The sequence below is a fragment of the Nicotiana attenuata genome, chromosome 3, assembly GCF_001879085.1.
Source record: "Nicotiana attenuata strain UT chromosome 3, NIATTr2, whole genome shotgun sequence".
Lineage (NCBI taxonomy): Eukaryota > Viridiplantae > Streptophyta > Magnoliopsida > Solanales > Solanaceae > Nicotiana > Nicotiana attenuata.
The window spans coordinates 62,017,164-62,034,647 of record NC_031991.1 but is presented as its reverse complement, the minus strand read 5'-3'; the positions used below and the strand labels follow the sequence as shown (position 1 = coordinate 62,034,647).

Here is a 17,484-nt window from a genome sequence, read left to right as displayed (position 1 = left end):
AGGATGGACTGATTGGCGCTTGCAACTGAAGGCTAGCCAAAAACACAAACTGCAAAACATAAAGCAGATAGTAAGTAGTTGACCTCTTTTACATAGAGTATAGGTTGGCCCTATCCATATTTCATAACACCAAATACCCTCGACATATAGACATATCCAAACAATCTGTTCCACCATCCTAATCCTTAAAATACAATCAAAGAAGAGGAAGAATTGCTAAGGAACAGTAACTGATAAATGACAAATTATACCTTAATTGCAATAATTTGCTCAGGTGTAGGAGCAACTGGTTTAGGTGCTTCATCTTCCTTTGGTTCCTCGGGGGCCGCTGGAACCTCACCAGGTACAAAGGTCTTCACAGATTCCTTTTTAGCCTGTTCTTCAGCTTCTTCTGATGCAAATATTTTACTTGCTTCCAATCGCTCCTATATCAACAAAATTAAATCTGACAGCTCAATATGCAGCTGTTTAAAGTAATTTTCTGGGTGCTTCCGCTCCCACCTCCAACCCCAACGGAGAAAATATAACATTTGGATTGGTTAATCATATATTCATCCCATAGAGCATAAAGCATTTGTATGTAGTATGTTAGAGCATCAGCAAATAAAGAGATGAGGGAGTCTACATATATTGCTGGAAAAAATAGTTGTATGTCTATATAGACAAGAAAAAGAGTGTGTAGTAACATTACATATGTAAAGGTCATGTGTCTAATCCCAGAATATCTCAATAAAAGAACGCTTAAATCATTTGCAATCTCATAAAGCAAACAACTACAAATTAAATCCAAGACGAGTAATAGAGTTTTCTAACCAAATATTAAGTTTTCGACGGGTAATAGAATTTGTACTAGCATCTATTATGCGGAAACTAGCCATGTCCTCTGCTTTAAGATATAATTAAAAAACTTCTTTAAAATGATAAAATTCAGATACTAAGAAGGCCAAATACAAAGACGACACCCTAAAGCTGACACTATTTTTCATTTAGGCACCTTATCTTGGGGTCCGGCCTATTCAAGGAGGGTAACATTTATCTTCTCCTTTTCCAATTAATATTCTAGCAAACAGATTTAGCGGGTCTGTCATTTCTCTATGTACGCAAACTTGGCGCTATCTTATGCAACTATACTGGTTCAGACAGCATGCTGAACACCTCCCACTTAATTAAAGGAGCCTTTTGCAAGGATAAAAAATGAAAATGCATATGGTTTCAAAATTGGGAGCCCATTCTCTGTTTCTCTTTTAAGCTGACTACAAGATACGTAATAAATTGCTATACTTTCTCTAGCATGTTTGAGGAAATTCAGGATGGCACCGTATTTCAAGTCCGAATAACAAGTACAGCAGGAAAATGTTACCTAAAACCACAAGCTGAACTATCAACATATTTGAGGAGTTCCTACATTGTTCAAATGAAGAGACAGAAGGAACCAGCAGACTAACCTTTTGCTTGACTTTCCTGAAATCCAGCAAACGCAAGGACTTCAATTTGTGAATGACATAAAGTCGATAATTTGGTCTCTTTGTGATATTGTTATCAAGCAGACTAAGAAACTTCAGGTTTGGTAGAGACGCAAGCGGATCAATTTCAACCAAATTCGTAAGTCTGTTGCTAGTAAGAATCAAAGTATGCAACTTTGGCAGAAACTCTGCAACATCGCAAAAAACAAAAACAAATCTCTCATCAAATAAAAAGCCTAATAAAATCAACAAATTTATGACACTTAGAATGGAACATAAGCACTTCATTGGCCTAATATCTCACCTCCAATGTTGGGGTTAATACGCGTAATCCTATTGTTGTTCATCAGTAAGGTTCCAAGCCGATTCAGATATGGAAAATTCTCGAGTTTAACAATCTCATTATCAGATAAATCAATTGTGTCGAATTGATCCTGTTAAGAAAACAAATTTCTGAAACTATTCCCAAAAAATAAAAATCTTAAAAGTAAAACAAGAAGCTGACCTCAGTAGCACCCAAGTTCTCAATAACAGGAATCTTATTTCCTGTGCATAAAATAAGTTATAAATTCAACATTAAGCTTTTGCCACAGCGCGTGCTAAAAGTTATGTATTGGAGTTCAAAGCTGAAAAAGAATACTAGGGTTTAAAGAAGAAACCTCGAAGATCTAACTCGCGTTCACGAATGGCATTGAAGAAGTGAGGACTTTTCCAAATCAAGTCCGCCGTTAGCCTCACCATTTTTCTATCACTTCTTCCTTTTTCTTTTGCTTTTGCAGCTCTGGAGCCGAAGCAAGAAAAACCCCTATATTTTCACTGCTCAAGGTTTTTGTAAGCCTGGAGGAGAAACTAGGGTAAGTTACTATAATGCCCTTGCTCGGATTATATTACAGTGCGCACTCGGTTGTATATGTGTCCAAATTGTTCCGCATTACGCTTGATAGGAAATGTGGAGGTCGAGTATTAGGGTTGTAGGTTAGGAGGTAGTGAGTCTTGCCTTACCTCGTGCCATTGTGAGACTAGTCTAGTAGGGTTTTTATCCAAGATAGCTAGTGGCAATATTGTGTCTTACTATTTCGCTTTTCACTGCTTTACTAGCTATCGCTTTTGCTTTGCATCTTTCTTATGTATTTCATGTTAGTTCCTATTTTTTCTATGATTTATGTGGTGATACTAATATTGTCTCCTTTTGTCTTTTTGCTTTCTTGGCCGAGGTTCTTTTCGAAACAGCCTCTCTACTCCTTTGGGGTAGGGGTAAGGTCTGCGTACACACTACCCTCTCCAGACCTCATTAGTGGAATTTTACTGGGTTATTGTTGTTGTTGTTGTTGTCTACCAAAATTATTATTGTAACAGTAAGGTCACTTAATTATATATATAGCTCTCAGAAGATCACTCAACTAGATTTCTCAAACTTTTGATCGCCAAATATCTATTTTACCCTCTAAATTATCAACTTTTATCTTTTTTATTTTTATCTTTTTTAGATTTATAATTTTTTTCTCTTTTTAGTTTATATTATGGACTTACTTTAGAATAAATAAATTTTATTTATAAACTAAAAAATAAAAAAATATTTAAGTATATATAATACTGGAATAATAAAATATTGAGCATAGTAGAAAGTTAATTAAAACAAGTTATTCATGATAATAATTTTGATAGTAACAACAAAAACTCAAAAACTAATTTACACAATTGAGAATAAAAGCAAATAAAAGTTTTAAAATATATATTCCATGTATGTACTGTAGAAAATATTTATTCAAAATAAAGGTACTTTTATAATATATAATATATTTTTAAAAATTATGCTTAATTGACGATATTATATATGCTAGAAAAATAAACTTTTATTTTTATTTTTATTTTTAAATAAAATTTATTTGTTCTATAGGTAAGTCCATAATGTTGATTAAAAAAATATTTAAAAACTAAATAAAAAAAAAAGATAAAAGTTTATAATTTAGAGGACAAAATAGGTATTTGACAATCAAAAGTTTGAGAAACCTGGTTGAGTGACCTTGTGAGTGCTATAGGTGGAGTTAAATGACTTTGCTGTTACAAACGAAAGAAAAATGACTTTACAAGATAATTTCGAATAGTTGAGTAACCATTTAAGTAATGGACTCCATTCTTTGGCGAATACATAAATATATTGTTGTTAATTCTAATTCTCAATTATTAGTACTATAAAATAAAATACATCACTTTCATAATCTCTCTTTCACATTTACAATTTACTGTAAGTGTACTTTTTTTGCCTAACAGACTACCGAAATATAACCTAAAATAAGTTTTATAATTAAACTATTTCACCACAACTGCACAAGTAACATCTTTCATGAAAAATAAATACTAAAGACACCATCATCTCTCTTCTTTTTTTCTGTTTATTTTACGGGTCAGTTGATAGGACTAATGAATTTAAGCTTTGATCTCTTTGATTATTAAAGCAAAATGATGATGAGATAAAGAAACACTGAGGGAGTGAGCGAGCATAAAATGGATCTGGTGAATTTAAGGAGAACAAGATACACAAGTAAATAATAGAGAGGAGGGTAAAATCATGCCTCAAATTAATAATGTAATTTTAAGTCTTTCCAGACAAATGAATTTTGCTAGGTAGAGTTTGAGACCTTACTATCTAAGCCCTGAATCTTGGCCATAGTTTTCTCAGTAGCTAATGAAACGTAAACATTTCTGAGACTATGTACGTCTTAAGAGACCTTAGTGAAATCACTACTAGGCTGGCTATACTACAAAAATAGAAACTAAGGTGGAAAGTAATGACTGCCCAAGGTAAAACTATCTCGGCCAGTACAAGTAGGACAAAGGATGAGCATAGCTGCAGGAGGCCGGTCTGTCATACACTGCTGCATTGCCAAGCCATCCATATAGCTGACCAGTATGACTCCCTATTTGCCCGGGTGTACTATAAACTCTTTCCTGTTGTAGCCATGGATTTGGAACATGTGAGTGCTTCGGTTCTTTGTTGCTGAACTTTCTAGACGACTCAGTTTCATCAATTTTTCTCTTTTGTGCCATCTTCGCACCTCTGGCAATTTTTTTTTTGTTAAGGTTCTCACCTACGGTAATTTCTGTCTCCAAGCTCATTATTTTCTCATTGATTTGCCACCCGGGAAGAAGTTCTGAAGGATCAATATCATGAAGTTCCAAACATTTGATGACAGATCTCAGATCAAACAAGTGCCTCCTTTTTGCTTGATCCTGTATAAAATAACAAAATGTACAGTTAACCTGAGCAGATCAGGAGAGAAATCAGGGAGGGAGGGCTATCAGTGCTGGAAAGAAATTCAAGAATTACCACAGCAGCCAGTGAACCTTGTGATTGTTCCACCATTTTCTTCAATGACTCTTCAGACTCTAGTAAAAATGATGTCAAAAATCTCTTAGGGTTAACTCTGTCCTCAATTCCAAAGGTATAGGCAATATGAGCAGCATCAACTTCCATCTTTTGCTTTGCCATCTCCTCTATTATATCTGCCATAGATTTACATAAAATAGTGTTAAGTAGGTGATAGATTAGCAACTACGACAAGGTCAAATGTATTATTTGAGATAAAGAAAAGGTATCAAACGCTGCAAAATGAATCATATAAAGATATAATCACATAATAAGGTTTCATCTCTGAAATCTTGAACAACGAAAACAAACAAAAATATGAAGGTGAATGTAACCTCCAAGCAGATATGAGGTTGAAAAGAGGTCCGTGACTTTTACAGTTTACATAAATTGGAAAGTGTAAAAATGCAAATCTCAACACCAACCACTGATTTATATTGGGATTAAAGAACTCCAAAATTACAACTGACAAAAGGAACAACACGATTTCTAAAGATCACAACTAAGAAGAGAATCTGGAAATAATAGAGAAATAAGTAACCAGAAGGGGATGAGGAACATAGATGAAAGGAGATGAGAAAACAGAGCCAAACAATTGACAACTTCAACCTCCAAAATGCTCTGAGCCCTTTTGCTACGTTTATAACTAATTTCTCACCCACACTTTTGCTCAACTTCACATGCTCAGCCTATGTCCCACATAAAGTTATTTTGCATTTCATCCGTGGCATCCGTCATGGAATCATACTCAGCTTTAGGGTTGTGCATTCGAATCGGTTTATCGATAAATCGATTCGATTATTTGTTATCGAAATCGAAATCGAAAAAATCGAAACCTTATTGAAACGATAACGATAAGCATATGTACAAATCGATAATCGATAAGTAATTATCGATAAGGGTCAAAATCGAATCGATAAATCGAATGCACACCCCTAGACTGTAGACACTTGTTAAATGAGTAATTACCTATTTGTGTAGATTAATATAACATACAGAATGTATATATATTCCGCTACTATTTTGAAAGCGGCTATACAATATTATTTTCCCTAATCTATACCCTTTCCTTTACCCTAAGTCCCTTACCCTATTATTTCCTCTACCACATTTAAGGAATGATCATATTTAAAGATCAAGGGAATGAAGTTCAAATTAATGGAAAACAGAATTAGCCGTGATGATGTGTTTTGTTTTGTTTTGTTTTTTTATACCGTTGGAGTGTTGGTGGCATACATTTGATCCCTTACTTTAGTTTTGTTGCATGTGCTTGTTGACACAATTTTTATATTATAAATGATGTTCGTCTTATTTTAGCTTCTTTTTGTCCATATTAGTTAGGCGCGTTTATAGCGATATACTTTTCGTGGAATCCCGCGAATTTTCTTATTGGTGTAATCGATAACCGAATCGATAAGCCCCCAAAATCGATAAATCGAAATCGAAAAAATCAAAACCTTATTGAAACGATAACGATAAGCATATGTACAAATCGATAATCGATAAGTAATTATCGATAAGGGTCAAAATCGAATCGATAAATCGAATGCACACCCCTACTCAGCTTGGTACACTTGCTCGTTCGCAAGAATACTCCCATCTCAATAAGAACCTTGTCCTCAAGGTTCAAGGTAGGAAATCCAGACAACAATGAGTTAAATTACAACTTTTGGTTCTCTAGTAGTTACGCTAGTGTGCATAGTGGTGCAAATATCAGTCTTCTGTTTATGAAAAAGTTCATGAGCCAAACTTCCTGTTCTAACAGATCTTCTCAAGATAAGCTAGATAATACTTGATCCTCAGCTTCACTTATTTGTGTGCTGGAAATGTTTCCAAAACTTGTCAGATCATGCAGCATGCCAGCTTTTAGATCATTGTTTGTTCCTGTTTCACAGCCAGCAGCAGCAGTTATTTCACCGTCACCATCAGTTTCAGCTCCATTATGGAAAAGCAGTAAAAATTGGACCAGGGAAGTATTACTCAAATAAGCACAAAACCTAGACCCTCTTCGTAACCAGTAATCCAATACATCCTCCGAAATAGAAGGTCACAAAATCCAGTCATGATTTGATGGAATGATGATGTGGTCATCAGTGTAAAGGAGTAAGTTCGTCATCTTAGAACCCAAGAGCTTCTCCTGCTTGTTGGTGAATCCTCAATAATTATCTCCTGGCCACCCTCGCTAAACTGTATAAGAAAAAGAGAACTCCCAAACGAATTTTTATTTTTTGCAAGCAATGGGCCCTTCATCCTTTTCACATAGTGAACCAGCTAGGAAATGCTCTGTACTTTAGAGATGTAGCAAGTTTCAAGCCACCGGGGTAGGAATGCATTAACTCCCATAATTTGGCAAGCTTTCTCTTCGCTTTCATATTTAGAGCAGTAGCAATTAGCTCAATTGGTTTAGTGGCTTCTAATACTTATCAATAATTGAAGTCCCCTAGCCCATTACCACCATAATTCATATTACTGTTATCGTTGGATCAAACATGGAATAAAGTCAGCAATCCTTAACACGCAAACCGGTTTTAATTTAAAAATCAACAATTAAAGCAAAAAATACATATATACTGAATTTCTTACTTGTTTGTCCTTTTTTGAGTCTCTTCTTTCTGCGTTCGACCAAGATATTCTGTTATACTTTTGCCACTAAATAATGTATGGGAACCTCACCTCAGTACATCGAAGAAATACTAGTTACATAAAACAATCAACTTTATCAACTATGCCTCAATCTCAACCTAGTACGGTACTTGGGTTCAATTATATGAAAATACTTTGCGTCAATTGCGCTCTATTCAGGTTCATTTCATTCCAATACTAAATAATTTGACTACCACAACAAATTAGGATTCCAATACTATGAATTCTCAAAATTATACATTTATCCCTACACCTGCTGTAAGTGCAACAACAAAAACTAAGCCTTAATCTCAATCAATTGGCATCACCCATATGGATCCTCTCATTTTATTATGTTCTAAGCCAAATATGCACTGATTTTGTAAGTTTTTAGGTCCTTTAAGACAACTTCCCTCCATGTGGTTTATGATTGGTAAGTCCAATTTTATCACATTCAGCCATCATATTATTACACCTACCATCCGGGCACATGGAGATCTACTCACCAATTTTGACCTTTCATTTTCTCCTCTATGCGTTACTTGCACCATCTGTTGGATGTGATTTCTAACTTAATCAAATCTTATAGAGTTATATATTCATTTTAACATCCGCATTGTTTCCGTTTTTCATTTTTGTGGATATGTTGGTACTTAAAGGCCCTTTCGTTCTCATATAAAATTGTTGGTCTTACAACCCTTCTGCAGAACTTGTCTTCCACTTTGTTAGACATCCTTTTCTCACATGACACTTCCGTAACACTCTTTCATTTCATTTTTCCTATCTTAATTTTAGGTTTTACATCCATCTACTGACATAAAAGGAAGAAATATACAAAGTAAGAAAATTATGTTGTAGAATAAAGAACTTTGAAGATGAGATCATTAGGTATTTATTTGTTGCTTCTAGGTAATCATGTCCAGTCAGACTAGTTAAATGGACACGAAACAAGCACGTACCAGAGTAGTGAATGATGAAATGCAAACATAGCTTAGTTACAAATTGAATTCATGAAAAAAGGACCTGGAATCTTCGCCATTAGGACATTTGATCTCCTGAGGCTATCAGAACATAAAACTTTGCAAATTCTCCCCTGCCCGAGGAAAATTACCCAAATCAAATCCCTGATATCCTCATTTTTAAATCTTCCTGGAATTCCGAAACACCCAACAAGCATCAACAAACCCCGGGCATCAATTTCCATAGCCTTAAGTATGCCTGCTTCGGCAATTAACCTCTTTCTCCATGCTAAAGCTGCCTGCTCCGCCTCTTGCTTCACCCCTATCTCAATCTCGTCGCTGATTCCCATCAACAAGAAGCACTGCAAAACCAATACAGAAGCCTTCCTTGCCTGGACCATTTGCGAGCCCTTAACAAACGACTTGCCCTTTTGAGTATAAAACTTGCCAACACATTCCAATACAAGCCTTGCTGGATTGCTGGAGAGTCTCAATGCCTTAGGGACTTGCTCAAGCAGTCCTTTTATATCAGAGAGATGCATTACCATGTACCTCCGCAGACCGCGACCATCCATCATTTCGCAGAGGCTCTCCAGCTCTGAACGAGGAGTAGATATCAGCTCTGAACGAGGAGGAAATCTCACGTCTTCCTCTTCTTTATCTTCTTCTTTCACTTCTTTTTCGCAGAGGCTCCCCAGCTCTGAACGAAGAGTGGATATCAGCTCTGAACGAGGAGGGCATCTCACGTCTTCCTCTTCTTTGTCTTCCTCTATCACTTCTTTATCGCAGAGGCTCTCCAGCTCTGAACGAGGAGAGCATCTCAGGTCTCCCTCTTCTTTGTCTTCTTCTATCACTTCTTTATCGCAGAGGCTCCTCAGTTCTGAACGAAGAGGGCATCTCACGTCTTCCTCTTCTTTGTCTTCTACTTTCACTTCTTTATAGCAGAGGCTCTCCAGCTCTGAACAATGAGTGGATATCAGCTCTGAACGAGGAGGGGATCTCACATCTTCCTCTTCCCCCTCTTCTTCTTTGTCTTTTTCTTTTTCGCAGAGGGTTTCCAGCTCTGAACGATGAGTGGACATCAGCTCTGAACGAGGAGAGGATCTCACTTCTTCCTCTTCTTCTTCTTCTTCAGATGGGTCGGATTCCCAAGATGATTCAGGGACTGGGACTGGGGTTGATGTTGTGTCTGCGGCTGGGGCTGGGGCTGGGGCTCGGGCTGAAGAAGCCGCTGCTTGTGGTGATGACGTGGTTAAAGGAGTGGTATTAGTTGTATGTTGGGGTAGCATAGAGTCGATTGAGGTCCGGATGGAATCAACGTGTTGCTGTAGCTCAGTGAGACAGCGATGGACCGCCAAAAGAGCACCGGAGATTTGGCGGAGATTGGCAATTGAGTCATTCTGCAGCGAATCGTTTACTGTTTGTGCTTGGACTTGGGTGGCCAATGGTGGCTGCTGCGACTGAGGCGTGGCAGTTGCGGCGATATCTACCGGTTTACTCATCCTTGGTTTAGAAGTGGAGAACCGGAGAATTGAGAATAGACAAAGTATAAGAATACCCTAATGCGTCGCCATTTCCGATTGTTGATCGCACAATTCATAAATGGACGCTTCTTCCTGCAATCCTCGCCTTCGTCATTTTTGTGAGGTTATTCGCTCCAGTAGCTTGTTTAGTGGTGCTGTTTAAAATGTAACCATTTATTTGCAATGTATTTAAAATATAGTCACAAATATATTTATTTATTTTTCTATACTATAAGTGAGGATAAGCGGGCAGATCATGGCCAATATGTCTGCTTGTCCATTCAAGGATAAAAAAAGCCCAATTTTCAGCCCAACACGTGAAGTCACCGTCTGATTTCTCTTGCCAAACCAGCGCTCCTGCAAATACCTCCTCCTCATACCTCTGCTCTCTTACTCCTCTGCTTTGTCCATTGTTGTTTTCTGCTGGGTATTCTTCTAACTCCTCTTCTCTGTCTATTGTTATTTTGCTGTGTATTCTTTTTCTCATCTTACGCTTCTTGTATTGGTATAATTTATTTCAGTCGTTGAGAATATATTAGGTATTTCTAAATTTTGTTCTCTAGGTGTTTGACAAAATTATTCAATGAATCAGGTTGTATTAGATTTCTTATGCACACTCCTGCTTTTTTCTCTGATTTCATTCTTTGGTTGCATTTTCAGTAAGGGCTTTCGTGTAAGAAAGGGATAAATTAGTATATGACTAATTCAAACACTTTAAAATTGATTTAAACATGAAACTGAAAGGTTCATAAACTACGAAAAGAGAATTATCTTTCATTCTGGATTTTTCAAGGAAACTTCGTTGAAATCTACAAGTTATGTCCATAGAATAGAAGGAAGAATATAATGTTTTGGATATTAGGGAATAGAGCCAGTTTTAGTAAACTTTATTGCATTAAGTGTTTTACTTAGTTTTATAAAGTTTTCTTTCATGTTTTGGACATTGAACATGGTGATCATTTTGCAGCTGATAAATTTTAATTCTTGCTTCTGTCTACTCCGAGTTGATTTTGTCATGAACTAATGTGGTGGTTTATAGAGCTGCTGCAGTTTCAAGAGAGAAGGGAGGGGCATGTCTTCAACTGAAACTGCCGTACAATGGATTAGTTCCTGTGTTGCTGCTTTTACTCCATTGGATAGATAGTTCTTGCACATGCTTGCTCCCTGGTTATCTAAATCTCTTTCATGTCCTCATTTACAACGTTTGGCCCCTATTTCTCTTGTTCATTCTGAATTATATTTCTTTACCCTTGCTCTTTCCATCTTTTTGCAACTAATCGTAATTCCATTCCATTTATATGTGGATTATATATTAGAAGAGTCAATATGTGTGTACCCTATGTGTAAGTGATCACGCCCAACTATGCCTTATAAAAAGGACTAAGCGGTCGCTGCAAATATAATCCGGTTTACAAGTCCGGAGTCGAATCCCACAGAGAACTAAGCTTTAGCTACAACTGTTCATTATCACCAAGAAGACAAGCTTGAACAATTCCTAACCTATAGATATTAAGATTCTTGTGTTTAACTACTTAACTAACAAATTAAAATAGTAAATTAACAACTAACGATACTGAGGGTTAGAGAAAAGATTAAGGAGGTCTAGAGTTATGATTTTCCCTATTGTCGGAATCCTTCCCGCTATGTCTTCTATAATTTCGCCTAAGTATTCTCTCCCGATCATGAGCACTCTTATTGCCGTAAATCTCTCCCGAGTAATTACGAAAATTTACTAGACGCACTCTCCCGAGCTACGCTAGCTGGCTTTTAATACAGCTCACTTCAGATCGCACCCAAGGCTTCGTTATCCCTAATCCCACCTTTAAACCCTCGGTTATTGATCCCTCATATACTCTGGGAGTGGTGTTGTTCAACAACTACCTAAATATGCACTCTCTCCCGAGTTATGCATACTAAATAGGCACAGCTAATTGAGAGCTCTTCAATCAACCAGAATATAAACGTAGTTGAACAAATAGAGAAAAGCTATGGCTCAATTATATAAAAACATAACAAGAATTTATCCTACAAAAGGTTCTATCAAAACTCTAGATAACAAATTAGTTATTCATAATAGTATGTAAAACTGCAATACTAAAAGTCATAACTAACAATGAAAAAAATAGGAAGAGGAAGGAAAAAAACTCGTAGAAGAATTCTCCGCCTTGCTCCCAATGTGTTCTTGCCTCCAAGGGTGTTGTCTAACCCTAAAGTAGTGTCTCTCTGCCTCCTTAGGTCTAATTTGTGTCCAAAATATGTCCCCCTTCTTGTTCTTGGCCGGCCTCCTTTGTTTAATATAGGGTTTAGGACTTAAAATCCCATGTTTTGCACTTTAGTCCCTGAAATTTTCGCTTCCTGCCGCGGTTTTGCCGCGGTCGCGGTGGAACCGCGGCCAAACATGCCCTCTGATTCTTCAGTTGTCCGCGACCATCTTCTACCGCAGTTCTGCCGCGGTCGCGAAAAAACCGCGGTTTTTCACCCTGTTCCGTTTGGAATTTGGAAAAACGTAAAACGTAAAAGTTGTAGCCCATTGAGTTAGCTTTTCAACCATATATTGTGGAGCCCAAATGGAGTTTTGAGCAAAAAGTTATGTCTATTTTACTAGACAGTGCGCAATATGCCTCCTCAAGTCTTCGTTCGTACTTAATTATCAAATTTGATCCCCGAACACGATCCCGGCTTAATTCCTTGAGCTTTTACTCAGACTTCAAAGCTTCAAATCACTTAAATTCATTCCATAACATCTATATAGCTCGGAATCACACCTACAAGGCATAAAACACACAATTAGTGTAAAACACTAGCGATTAAGGTGCAAACTCAATTAAAGTGCAGTAAATTCGAGTGTAATAAGCGACCAAAATATGCAATTATAGCCTATCATCAGTAAGTCAAATGGAACATGCCAAAAAAGAATCATCAAACTCCAATTTGCTTCTGGATTTGAAGAGTATTCAATATTTTTCTTTTCCGTACTTTATTAGTGACAATAAAAAGTAGTACATAGTCATAAAGGGAAAAGACAGGAATTGATTGTGATGAAGAGATTAAATTATTGTGCTAATAGCTCGAATCATGAATTATATTTGCACGGATGTTACATCAACTACTTGGTAGTTTCGTGATACTCTGCTGAAAGAGGTCTCAAAATTTTGAATGACTTTCATGAAAGCTACCTTTTAATATTTCTCTTTTTGCTGTTTGCTATTTTAAATCCGGTTATTTTGTAGGAATAGTTTTTCAAATGAATAGGATGTTTACTGTCTGATAAGTTAACCAAATTTTTCTACAATTATATATACCAAAAGTACAAGTAGTTGATCATTTTAAGTCCTTTCTAGCAGTTAACAAACTATGTAATCGTGCCATATATTCTTGAAAATGCAGAACAGCCAATATAGATGTAGAAGGCAGTGAATAAAAAATTGAAAGGAGTATAACTTGGGTATGAGAATGGACGTTGTGCGCATAACTATTTGAGTACAATAATGTATATTTTTGTAAACTTTACGTGTTGCATAAAAATATTACACAAGTGTAGGAAAGTGAACACTTTGAATGTGTATTTAGTTGCGCATAGCTTTTCGTCTCTCATTCCGTAAGGCAACAGTGAATATTTGCAACAAAATTTAACACTTATTAGCTAACTGACTAATTTAATTTAATTTGTGGTGCGTTGTTAATTTGGAGTGCATAAATGGTGCGTGTTGGTTAGAGCGACTGAATTAACTTTTATTTTTTCCCTCTTTGGTTTTTTAAGTCATGAAATATGAAAGAAAACACAGGAGATTCATGTGCAGCCAGTAAAGTTCTTCAAGCACTGTGAAGTAGAGGTTATTAACTCTCCCTTAATAGCGTCAATAGGACTTTTATTAGGACACGACGCGTCTGTCCAACGATAAGTATGAGTTTTCAGTTTACAACTTTTATTTTACTGTTTCTTTACAAGTCATTTTGAGCTCTTATCTGTTCAAATTCATATCTATATGACCAATTTCATCTTAACTTTACTAAAAATATCTTTTCACTTCTCTCTGGAAGTCTTTGTCCTAACTATTAGGTTTACCCCCACTTTCTATGAATGGTTAGTGCATAATTACCTCTGATTGATGGCAAGTTATTCATTCTTTTATATACACCTCCTGTTAAATCTAAGGAAGGATGTGCTATGTAAAATTTACATGCTTCGGATTAAAAGGAAGATAAAATTTTGCACACATAGTTGGATTGAAACAGGGACATTGAGGGATGAATTCCCTACTCTTTGTAGTTCAACCCTGAACAAAAATGTTTATATTTGGTGACTGTTTTGTCAATCCTGAATGACATCTATAGTTTAAGAAAAACTTTAATGACAGAGAACATGCACCTTTCATACTTTTGCAGCCACTTTGAACTTAGTTCATCTTCTTTATTACCATTGTCTTTTTTTTTTCTTTTTTTGTTTAACATTTTCTCTTCTCCATTCATATGTGCATATGGTAAATTCAACCCATGCATTATGGTCTTGACACCTTAATCAGGACATTTACTATGAAAACAGTCATGGTGATCAAATATACATTGTAGGACAACCTCAATCTTGCTTTGTACAACAACCTCAAAGGTGATTGCGGACAAATAAATCTTTAATAGAATTATTCAACAAAGTGAAAAAGTAATGGAGTTTATAGACCAGTAACTCTGATTATGATATATTTACTGTATAGGGTGTCCAAAGTTGCTACAATCTTCTCCAAAAGCTAGATAGTAACTGGGACAACAAGTGGTCTTAGAAGATAACACGGAGGACAAAAACAACACACCAAAATGCCCTGCTTTGTGTGAAATGTTGTCGAGGCAGCATGTCTTAGCCAAGATAATTGGCAGAGAAGAGGACTTTCTATTTGCAGCAGATGATACCTGTGTGAAAAATGACGAAGGAATCTATCAGCCATTTAAATTTTTTTGGTGTTGACTTCATGATGCCACAATATATCAAATGATTACTTTCAGATTGGCAAGCACAAAGAATTGATAAAGCATTCTTCTATTGTAAAATAAAAATGTATATTTCCAATCCTTCATTAAATTATCACATGTATCAACTGGTACATGACATTACATGTGCATTTACAATGTCAGCTTGGTTGAAAGCATTTATTGTAGTCCGCAAATGTTGTCTATCTACTATAATAAAAGAGGTGATCTGCCTATTGTAAGGTTTCTCGGTGGTGGCCCAAACCCAGGCTGTGACGCTTCCTGTTGAATACATAATATTGACTTGAAGTTCATATACACAGTACAAAAAAAATATTATCTCACTCTCGAGATTGGTATAAGGTACCAAACCACACGAAGGAACATGGCATTTTCCTTGGACAATTTAGGCTCCTAGAGAATTAATGAAGCAGGAGAACATTTGCTGAATACTATTAGAAACAATTGCGCTATTGGGCCCGTGCTTAGCACGGGCAATTCCCGCTAGTAAAATAAAATAAAAGTAACCGAGACACGCTTCTAATTCTTGCTGTGTCCTCAAATTGAACCCTAATTATGTGAATTTTTATTTTTCACGTTGGAGAAAACTCAACAAATAATCCCAAGGTGAACTTCTTAAAGGATGGAGAACGAGGTGGTAGCCCAAAGCATTCATGCAGCTGCATTAGTTAGTTGTACATTGCCCCTAGGAGTGGCAAACGGTCGGGTCGGGTAGGATATGGTTCGGGTCGAAAACGGGTAATGAAAAAATGGACTAATTATCCAACCCGACCCATATTTAATACGAATAAAAAACGGGTTAATCGGCGGATAATATGGTTTACCCATATTATCCATGACTTCTTGTATATGATCACTTTTTGGAGAATTCTTAGTCTCCCTAACTTGAGGAACCCCCAATTTAAGGCTTTATAAATGTAAAAGTTAAGACTCATTGGTTATCCATTGGTTACTCATTGGTTATCCATTTTCTAAATGGATAATATGGTTATTATCCATATTTGACTCGTTTTTAAAAAGTTCATTATCCAACCCACTTTTTAGTGGATAATATGGGTGGTTAACTATTTTCTTTGAAATATTTTGCCACCCCTAATTGCCCCTAATGTGTGGTGGTAATGATTGCCTCCATCTAAGAGACTAAGACCATATCAAATCAGTCGTTACATAAAGTGATATTTTTCGTTATTACCTAATGACGAATTTAACAATACAATACGATAAAATTTAATTAACAATCAAAATATTATATTTAAAGTAACAATACAATACTATACAATAGGTAATGTTTGACTAAAAAGTGTTAAACCTTTTTATAAACTAATTAAATAGGAAGATTTGAGGTAAATCCTAGCCAAAGATAATTCGTCCTAGATCTGAGGTAGAAGACACGAAAAAGCAAGCATAGCAGAACATAAAATGTAATCATAGCAATAATTGGATCCCGAAATGTAAGAAGAGGATGGTGGTTTTCATAACATTGAATAATAGCGAAGAATACATAGATCAAAAGAGTCATCGATCTTTAACAAGGTTGACCCCCACCCATTTGATATGATGAGACTAACGATGTATACTGAGGATCTGAGCTTCCTTGCTCCTTTCTCCTTAGCGAGGAGAAAGAGATGAAGATCTCTCTCCTTCTCTGAAAATATGTCTGTCTGTGTGAGTTTATTTCAGCCCCCTTTCTTCTTCTTCTCACTTAGTTTATATACTAGGTATTCTCATTTACCTAACGGTCATTAGCCATAGTACCTAAGTCATTTGACTGTATTACTGGTTGACCCTCTGAAATGCCGTAACATCCAATTCGCCATTCAAGCATTCTGAATACACGACCTCGGCCGTGGCCGAGGTGCATGTCGTTATAGCGTTGTATGGATACGACTTCGGCCCAAGTGACCTTTTGTCGTTCCTCTTCACGCGAATTCTCGCCTGGTCAGATTTCGATCCATACAGGTAACGATCTATCTTGTTTTGTAAGCGCTGCAACAGTGACAAGCTACTACATGTTACTCAAAATTATATTCTTGTTGTCAACTAATGCAAATACCAACCAGTTCCAGATGATAGATGCAGTAACATAAGAGAAAAGAAAGTCATCTTGTCCTCCTCCATATCTGTAGGAGTATGGCTGTCCAACGGGACGGGATGGGACGAAACCAAATAAACGGGACGGGTAACATTTAGCCGGGACGATAACGAGAAGGCCTAAAACGGGGCAGGATAAACGGAACGAAACGGTTGACTCATCCCATCCCGCTAACAAACACTATGAGACGGGACGGGACGGTTCGCGGGCCTTAACTGGGCCTTTTTATAAAATTTGTTTTTTAATTATTTAAGCATTAAGTTTGGCAACGACTAGTAGAATCCCGTAAGTAGAACTCCACCCGATAATCATAAGCAGCTTTAAGCATTTCGTAAGTAGAATTCCACCTAGTACAAACATCTTTTGGAATTTTTTCTATATGGAAGTTAGCACTAGAACATTATTGAGCAAATTCACGAAGTCTACTCGCTTTATTAGCACGAAAAATATAGCCGCAAGCATGTTGTACTTTACTAAA

The 17,484-nt window shown here is 36.5% G+C and overlaps 2 protein-coding genes across 2 annotated transcripts in view; both read right to left on the bottom strand.

The window, feature by feature from the left end:
• Window positions 1–2,286, bottom strand: part of LOC109223906 (U2 small nuclear ribonucleoprotein A') — a 4,023-nt gene extending 1,737 nt beyond the window's left edge. The window contains exons 1-5 of the mRNA XM_019388383.1: window positions 2,123–2,286; window positions 1,969–2,009; window positions 1,768–1,897; window positions 1,446–1,651; window positions 252–425 (exon numbers count right to left, since the gene is read on the bottom strand). Coding sequence (XP_019243928.1) covers window positions 252–425; window positions 1,446–1,651; window positions 1,768–1,897; window positions 1,969–2,009; window positions 2,123–2,204 — 633 coding nt within the window. The 5' untranslated portion in view covers window positions 2,205–2,286. The remainder of the gene's footprint in view (window positions 1–251; window positions 426–1,445; window positions 1,652–1,767; window positions 1,898–1,968; window positions 2,010–2,122) is intronic.
• Window positions 4,011–10,083, bottom strand: LOC109223904 (FRIGIDA-like protein 1). The gene is made up of 3 exons (XM_019388379.1): window positions 8,476–10,083; window positions 4,792–4,967; window positions 4,011–4,694 (listed from the first exon to the last, which is right to left on the bottom strand). Exons 1-3 carry the CDS (start codon window positions 9,911–9,913, stop codon window positions 4,272–4,274), a joined length of 2,037 nt encoding a protein of 678 aa, XP_019243924.1. The 5' UTR covers window positions 9,914–10,083; the 3' UTR covers window positions 4,011–4,271.